The 8,139-nt window shown below is 54.0% G+C and overlaps 1 protein-coding gene across 9 annotated transcripts in view; it reads right to left on the bottom strand.

Annotated features, from left to right (window-relative positions):
• Positions 1-242: 242 nt before the first annotated feature.
• The window catches only part of KRABD3 (KRAB domain containing 3), a 28,398-nt gene continuing 20,501 nt past the window's right edge, over positions 243-8,139 (bottom strand). For 6 of the 9 annotated variants that reach the window (XM_036122609.2, XM_036122607.2, XM_036122608.2 and 3 more), the window contains exon 18: positions 1,978-8,135. In XM_036122609.2, coding sequence (XP_035978502.1) covers positions 7,216-8,135 — 920 coding nt within the window. In that variant the 3' untranslated portion in view covers positions 1,978-7,215. The other 3 variants (XM_078059704.1, XM_078059701.1, XM_078059702.1) reach the window with 3 other exon arrangements.

Below are 8,139 nucleotides of genomic sequence, written 5' to 3'. Positions count from 1 at the left end.
GGCGCCGGCTGGCTGGGTTCCTGTGAGGCCTCGCTACCTGGCTCGCAGGCTCCCCGTGTTCTCACGGAGGGAGCAAGCTCTCTGGTGCCTCTTTTCTATAAGGGCACGAATCCCATCGGCCCAGGGCCCCACCCTCATGACCTCCTGTCACCCTAATTACTTATTTCAGATATAGTCCCATTGGGGGCTACGGCTTCCTTCAACATGTGAATGGTGGGGGCTGGGGGGAAACACGGTTCAGCCCACAGCAGGCCTTTTCAGGCTTTCCCCAGCAGAATGTGAGACTTCTCCCTTTGTTATTTATTATTTATTTATTTGGGCGGGGAGGGCAAAGGGAGAGAGAGAACATCCAGCAGACTCCCGGCTGAGCACTGAGCCCCTTGCGGGGCCCCATCTCACGACCCTGAGATCAGGACCTGGGACCCCACCAAGAGTCAGATGCTCAACCGACTGAGCCCCCCAGGCGCCCCCAACTTCTCTCTTCAAACCTGGTTCCTCACCTTCCCAAAGGTGTCCTCCCTCGCAGACTACTCCTGTGAATAAACACTAGATTCCCTGACTTGAGTAAAAAGTGCTCAAAGGTGTTATTTGAGGCTCCCCTCCTGCCCGGAGGCTGGCTTGGGGCACAGAGGCCAGCCCACACGCCCAGCCCACCCCAACGTGGCTGCGCAAGGCTGCCCGACGGTGCCAGGTGGGCTCAGGAAAGAGTGCGCGTCTTACGTGGTGCTGCGCGGCGTCTGGGTCAGTAGCCTGAGGGCCGGTAGCGAAGCCACCAAGATCTCCAGCGGTGGTCCACGGCCGCCTCTGCTTTAAGGCCACCTCAGGGCCCACCGTGAGGGTCGCACCTGGTGGAGGGAGCCTCTCTCCCCGGCTGCACCCTTCTCCCCCTTCCTGGGGGCCGGGCCTTGGCTGAAGGCTCAGGACTCCTCACTGGCCCCTCTGCTTGGCTCTCCATCCCTTTCCCCAGGGCCAGGAAGGAGACTCAGTGTCCCACGTCGTGACAGGCTCCTCTGCCCTGTTCCCTCAGCCAGTAGGCAGAGGAGTGCTTTGCTTTGCAAGCTGGAAATCATCCTCCTTGGCAGATGCCTCTCCTCCCTCATGTCTTGCCCGCACCTGGACAGCCCGACTGCCTATGACGTCGCTGAGGCTTGTGCGTTGGGTAGATGCGCCGTGAAGGATGAGAGCAGGGCAAACAGGAAGCTCGGCTGCAGGAACGGAGAGAAGAGGCAGAGTGGGCAGGCCAGGGGGGTTCTCTCTCTCTCCAAATATTTACAGATCTTAGGACAAAATTTCAACATCGTACACAGATCTTTGAGGCACACATTAATAATAAGATATCTTCAAGGTACAAATTCATCTCCTAACACACCTGAAAGGTATACAAAGTCTCAAAGAATCACCTCACCGATAGCCAATTAATTACACGTGACCCCTGAATAACGTGGGGGTTGAGGTCAAAAGTCCACCTATAACTTGACTCCCCCAAAACTTAACTTATAGCCTACTGCTGACCAGAAGCCTCACTGATAACATAAAGGCAATTAACATATATTCTGTATGTTATATTATTATTTACTGTATTCTTGCAATAAAGTCAGCAAGAGGAAAATGTTATTAAGGAAATCATAAGGAAGAGAAAATGTATTCATATTATTGTACTGTATTTATCGAAAACAACCCACATGTAACTGGACCACACAGTTCAAACCCGTGTTGTTCGAGGGTCAACTATACAAAGGGAAGAGGTATCCTCACAGGGAAGAGATCTAGTGGATTTCATTGTAATCAAGCGATCACATTTATCATCATGGAACAGGTTGACAATATATACTTCCTGACATGAAACAATGGAAAGCACTCAATGTCACTGATGTCGTTGACTCACTCAAAATGTTGAACTTGAATCCAACCATGAGGAAACAATTAGGCAAATCCAGGTAATGGGACGTTGTGCAAGGCAAATTCTCTGACCTATTAAGAAATGTCAATGTCACAGAAGAAAAAAGAGTAAGGGAAGTTCTAGATCAAAAGAGACAAAAGAGACACATGGCAATCATATGCAATGCATGATTCTTAGTTGAATCATGGACAAAAAAATTGTAAAATCATTCAAGGGACAATTGAAAATTTCTGAATATAGACTATGCATTGTGCAGCGATCTTTTTTAAGGTCTATTTATTTTAGAGAGAGAGAGTGCACATGGGGGGAGGGGCAGAGGGAGAAGGAGAGAGAAAATCTCAAGCAGGCTCTACACTGAGCACGGAGCCTGACGTGGGGCTCAATCTCACGATCAGGACCTGAGCTGAAATCAAGAGTCAGATGCTTAACCAACTGAGCCACCCAGGTGTCCCTGTGCAGTGATGTTATTATATCAATGTTCAATCTTTTGCGGGGTGTTAGTAATAGTATGATTATATAGGAGATTTTTCCTCTTAAGATACATGATGAAATATTTTGTAGTGAAATACCCTGATGTCTGAAATATACCTACAAATGGTTCAGCAAAAAAGAAAAAAATATCTACATATATATGGAAAGAGAAAGGGAAAGAGAGAGACAGAGAGACACAGAGAGAGACCCAGATAATGCAACTGTGGCTAAATATTAACATCTGGTGAATTCTGGATGAAGTGTATATGGATGTTCATTGTACCATTCTTTCACATTTTCTGCAGGGTTGAAATTAAAGGGAAAAACATCAATCCCACTCCATGATATATATTTGTAAAACTGACACAGCTAGCTACTGCTAATGTCAACGAAATTATGCGTTTAAAAACAATAGACTTTCCCTGTCCAGATCCCTAAAATGCACATATTCAGTGATCCTATTTCTGGAGATTTGAAAACAGGAAAAAAAGCCACGAGCACAAAGCTGTTCACTGCAAGGCAAACAGTAGAAAGATGTCTAAATAACTGATGGGCCTCAGTTGCCTGGAATACTGTTCAGCGATAGAATTATAATGTGACACGACAGGGTCACGTGGGAACGCTGAGGCTGCACTAACGGAAGGGGGCAGCAGAGAGCAGCCCCCAATAACAGGCGGAGTCAGGCCCCACCACCTCTGAGATTTGTGATTTAGGACAAGCTACTGAACTCAGTACCCATGAAGCTCAGTGCTTGAACCTGTAAAACGGAGATAACAAACTTTACCTTTTAAGATTGCTCTGAGGATTAAATACCTTGCAAGCCCTTAGCACCATTCCTGGACAGAGGGGAGTGCTTACAGGGTACGAGCCGTCACTGCTGTGACTATCCCTTCCCAGTGCAGGAATCTCAGTGGAGGCACCCACTTTGGACTTTGCTAATAAAGTGGACTTAGTCAAACAAAACGTGACCACCGAGGAAGGGTACTGATGGCGGGGAGCAGCAAGGCACCTGAGCTGGCTGGCTCAGCTTGCACAGGGAGTGGCGAGAAGCCCAGCCCGGCTCCGACAGAAGTCCCGCTGACGTGGCCACTCACGGAAGGCTCTGGATGCCAGCCCACTGCCTAGGACTCGGTTCCGTGCCTTCTGGGGGGGTCACTGGAGGACCTGCCCCACACCGCCCCCCAGCAAGGCAGCTGCAGGAGTCGGAAACACACAGGATGGCCTCCTGTAGTCCTATGGTTCAGTGTTCTGTATATTCATCCATCAAGCCAATTTTATTAGTTGGCTTGTTCAAATCTGTATCTTTCCTGCTTTGTTCTATCAATTTCTGAAAAAGATGTGCTAAAAACTTCCAAACATGATTGTAAATTTGGATGTTTTTCCTCCTAGTTCTTTAAATGTTGAGGCTAGGGATGCCTAGGTGGCTCAGTCGCTAAGCGTCGGCCTTCGGCTCAGGTCATGATCCCAGGGTTCTGGGATCGAGCCCCGCATCAGGCTCCCTGCTCGGCAGGAAGCCTGCTTCTCCCTCTCCTCCCCCTGCTTGTGTTCCCTCTCTTGCTGTGTCTCTCTCTGTCATATAAATAAAATCTTAAAAAAAATAAAAATAAATGTTGAAGCTAGTAGAGGGAAGACGAAATGACCAAACAGACCAAATCCACAACACTGTCAATTAAAAAGAAAGCAGGAGGGGCGCCTGGGTGGCTCAGTCAGTTAAGCATGATTTGATTTTGGCTCTGATCATCATCTTGGGGTCATGGGATAGAGCCCCAGGTCGGGCTCTGTGCTCAGCGGGGAGTCTGCTTGTCCCTCTGCTCCTCCTTGCTCACTCTCTCTCTCTCAAATAAACAAGTAAAACCTTAAAAAAAATAAAAAGAAGGCAGGAACGAAGGGAAAAAACCCAGAACAAGTGAGACAAACATAAGCATAAAATAAGACTGTATATTCAAATCTAAATCTATCATAATTACACATAAATGGATTAAGGGCTCTAAATAAAGAACAGAAGTTGTCCAGCTGGATTAAAAAATAAAGTCCCACTGTAGGCTCTTTCCAGAAGCCACATCTGAAACAGAAAGACACAAAAAAGTGGAGTCAAGTCAGTCTGCCAGTGTGTTAAGCTCCTCCGGGAGGGAGTGATGACATCAGGGGATGCATCAGGCAGCAAGCTGTGGTCCGTGCACCCTCCCACTCCCCTGGCAGCCCCCCTCCCACTGGACCCCTCCACCGGCCTGGAGGCTGCGGGGAGCCCGCTCAGACTGACAGGTTAAGCCCCTTCTCACTTTCCTGCTTTACAGCCTGGAAGGCAGAGGGCAGACTTCAAGGGCCCCTGAAATGAGCTCAGGGTGGGGGAGGTTTGTACCCTGGTCAGTCCGCAGCCATTCGCTGAAGATTCCGCACAATGGGGGCAGGCAGAGCTTCAGCCTTCTCTGCTCTCCCCCCGCCCCCCCAGGCCCCTGGAATTCCTGAGTTCAAAAAGGCCCCTCTGTTCCTCTCACCAAAGACCACATTTCCTTGTGAAGTAGGTGAAGGAGATGCACACGGACTAAACTGCACACGGATTTTCCACCAAATGAGTGATTCTAGATTTTCCAGTTAACACCCATAAAAGCTTTTTGTGCTCGTGCGGCAGCTGTGAGGCGAACACGCAGATCAGGAAGCTTCTTACCATTCATTTTATTATTTGTTTTCCACATTCTTAAAAAAAAAAGAAAAGACTTGAGCTTCCTATATGGTCGGATTGGATGTGGACCACCGAGACTGGGCTCGCCCCGAGCATCCTCGTCTGCAGCGCAGGTGAAGGCTGGAAGGAGGGTCACCCAGCGGGTGAGCGCCCGAGCCCGGCTGCCAAGCACCGACAGGGGGGCAGTGCTCCTGCAGGCTCTGCGAAGGACAGGCTCTGCAAATTCAAGGTCACCTCTGCCCTCTGAGCTCATTTGCTCCTTCACTCCTGCTGCACAGCGTCTGTGTGATGCCCGATACTCAGGAAGTCCACCAAACAAAACCTTAAAATGCCATTCAAAGGTAGGTGTTGACCACCTCCATGACCGCTGCTGACTAGGGGGAGAAGGGACAGGAGGCCGGCGGGCAGGACCGAGGGAGGGCTGAGCAGGGGTGCCCAGAACCCTCCTCCTACTGACAGCACCCTCCGCCCCCCCCCCAGCCCTGTCCTCCCCTCTCCACGGGCTCTGACACGTGCCCAGCCCTCGCTCACTGAAGCCCGAAAAGGAACTCACTCATCTTCCTGAGGTCTTTGAGTGGAAAGTCTGGAAGTTTTTTGTTCCTTATGCTCTTATCAAGTATGGCTACATGTGAAGACACTGCCTCTTTTAAACATCCAATGACATGATCTTCTAGACATTAGCTTCCGAGACAGTCCTCTTGGGACTCAGTCCTGAACACACGGCAACCCCCCTGCCGTGAGCGGCGGGCAGCCCAGCCCCTCCCCCTTCCCCCCGGAGGGGCAGCCAGGAGCGCAGGCCGGCCCTGCATGTGTCCCGGGATCGGCAGCGGGCACGACAGCCGCAGGCCTACAGCCCCTTTGGGGGCCCGAGTTGGCCTGGGCCTCAGCACTGGCACCTGGGTTCCCTGACTGCCGAGCTGACCATGCCAGCCCGGCCGGGTGGCCCCTCCCGGACAACGTGCACACAGTTCCTGAAGATTCTTCACATCCAGTAAGGACGAAAGTGGGAACATTAGGCTAGGGGAAAAGATCTGAGCCTGGGGAAGGACATGAGGCAGGTAAGCCACAGGCAGGACTCCCAATATACGACCGAGTGGGGTGGGGCCCAGAGCTGGCCCTTCTGGCCTGGAGACACCTCAGTCATGCCTCTCCTCCCAAGAAGAACTCAGGAAGACCAACCCAGTCCCTTACATGTGTTATGGTTTAAAATCCATGTTGAAGTCCTAACTCCTAGTACCTAAGAACGTGACCTTACTTGAGACAGGGTTTTAAAGAGGTGATCAAGTCACAGTGAGGGCACTGGGACGGGCCCAGTCCGACGCTGTCCCTACACAAAGGGGGAATCTGGACGCACGCGTTCGGGGAGAAAGCCATGTGGCCATGACGATGACCAGTGAGAAGCCAGGAGGGAGCCCTGGGGCAGACTCTCCCTCACTGCGTCAGTAGGAACCCGCCTAGCCACCACCCTGACCCCGGACTCTGGCCTCCAGGCTGTGAGAGTGTGTGTTGTTCACGCCGCCCAGTCTGTGGTCTGCGGTCTGTGCTCACAGTATAACGTGTGGGGCTCTTCCAAGGACCCATCTGGGCATTCTGTCCCGCAGCTGATCTTCCCAGCCTTCCGGGACACTGCGGAGTTCTCTCGAGGGTGCGGAGAGGCAGGCAGCTGAGCCGACTAGGTACTCGTCCTGCTAAGAGAACCAACGGCGGCCCTGGTCCGGCCCCACGGGGCCCCTTCCTAGGAGCCGAGGGCCTTTCCCTCAGTCCCCCACTTCTCCTGTACACGGGCAAATCCAGCTTCAGCCGAGGGGCAGGGTTCTCTCCAGGTGAAACCCATGCCCCCGATTTACCAGGAAAGCAAGGGCCAAGCCCTCCTCAGTGCTGAGATCAGGAAGGGCAGATGCTAGGAAGCGGGTGCTCGCGGTCCCTCTGCAGCTGCTGGAGTGCCCAGGCGAACGTGGTGTGCACATGCGTGCGGGCACTCCAGTCACCTGCAAGCTAGGACAGTTCCAGGGGGAAGGGCAGGACGGGGAAGCAGCATCTGAATGAACCTGAGCCAAGAAGACCAGAGGCGTGGCTGAGAAATGCACCCCAAACAGCGGCCTCCCTGAGCGAACAGCGTCCTGGAGTCAGGGGTGCTCAGGCCAAGGCGGAACTCCCAGCCCCTTCACAGCCCGGAAGGGGGGAAGGTTCGGCTGGAGCAGGGTGAGGGCGCGGGACAGCCCCTAGGAGAAGTGGCCAGGCTCGGGACAGCTTCAGCAGGACTGAGCTGATGAAGAAGGTGGTTAGGGGCCCCCCACCTCGGCACCCTGTGTTCCCCACACCACAGCTGCTCCTCAAGGGCTCCCTGGCCCCCCGCCATCAGGCTGTTTGGATCCTTGGGCTGGCTGCCGGCCCCAGGCGGCACCGCGGCTGCGAACTGCGGCTCTGCATCTACCCTGGCCGCAGAAGCCATCTGCGGGGGTAAGGCAGTAGGCACTGAAGGGGTGGGGGGACTCCGGTGACCCCCAGTGTGTCCAAGGGAAGCATGCACAGGCACCACGGCGCGGCAGCTGCGTGCTGAGAGCGGCTGCTGGGAAGGGCTGGAGTTGGGCCCAGAAGGTTCTGCCGTGGGGGCATCTGGAGGCAGCTGAGATACCGGGCGGAACCTTCGGCAGGAGAGGCCTAAGGCGTCACCAGCCCTGCCGCCTTCCGCCTGACCACGCAGGATCTTTGGTTTCGGCCTGGTGGGGCCCTTCTGTCTCCAGTAGGGGAGGTGTCTGTGAGCAGGGCCATTGGCCCAGCGAGGTCCCCGGGAGGGGGCCCACGGCCAGGAAGCCTGGCACTTTGGCCCAGGGCCCCGAGGGCGCCTCCCTAGCCGATCCACCTGGGTCCTCATGGTGGCTACTTCCTGAGACAGGCCTGCCAGGGCCGCGGCGAGCCGATCCAGCTTCTCCGAGAGGGCGGCGCCAAGGCTGCGGAGCTCGGGCTGCACAGAGCTTCCGCAGGGGCACGGCTGGGGGGGCGCTTGCGGCAAAGCCGGACGGATGGCAGCTGCAGGGGGCGGCTCAGGCAGGCCTCTGGGAAGTGGCTTCCCAGGGGTCCCAGCTAC

Source organism: Halichoerus grypus, chromosome 12 (assembly GCF_964656455.1).
Source record: "Halichoerus grypus chromosome 12, mHalGry1.hap1.1, whole genome shotgun sequence".
In the NCBI taxonomy this organism is placed as follows: Eukaryota; Metazoa; Chordata; class Mammalia; order Carnivora; family Phocidae; genus Halichoerus; species Halichoerus grypus.
Note: the sequence above shows the minus strand (reverse complement) of the source record. Positions and strands in the feature narration are given on the sequence as shown.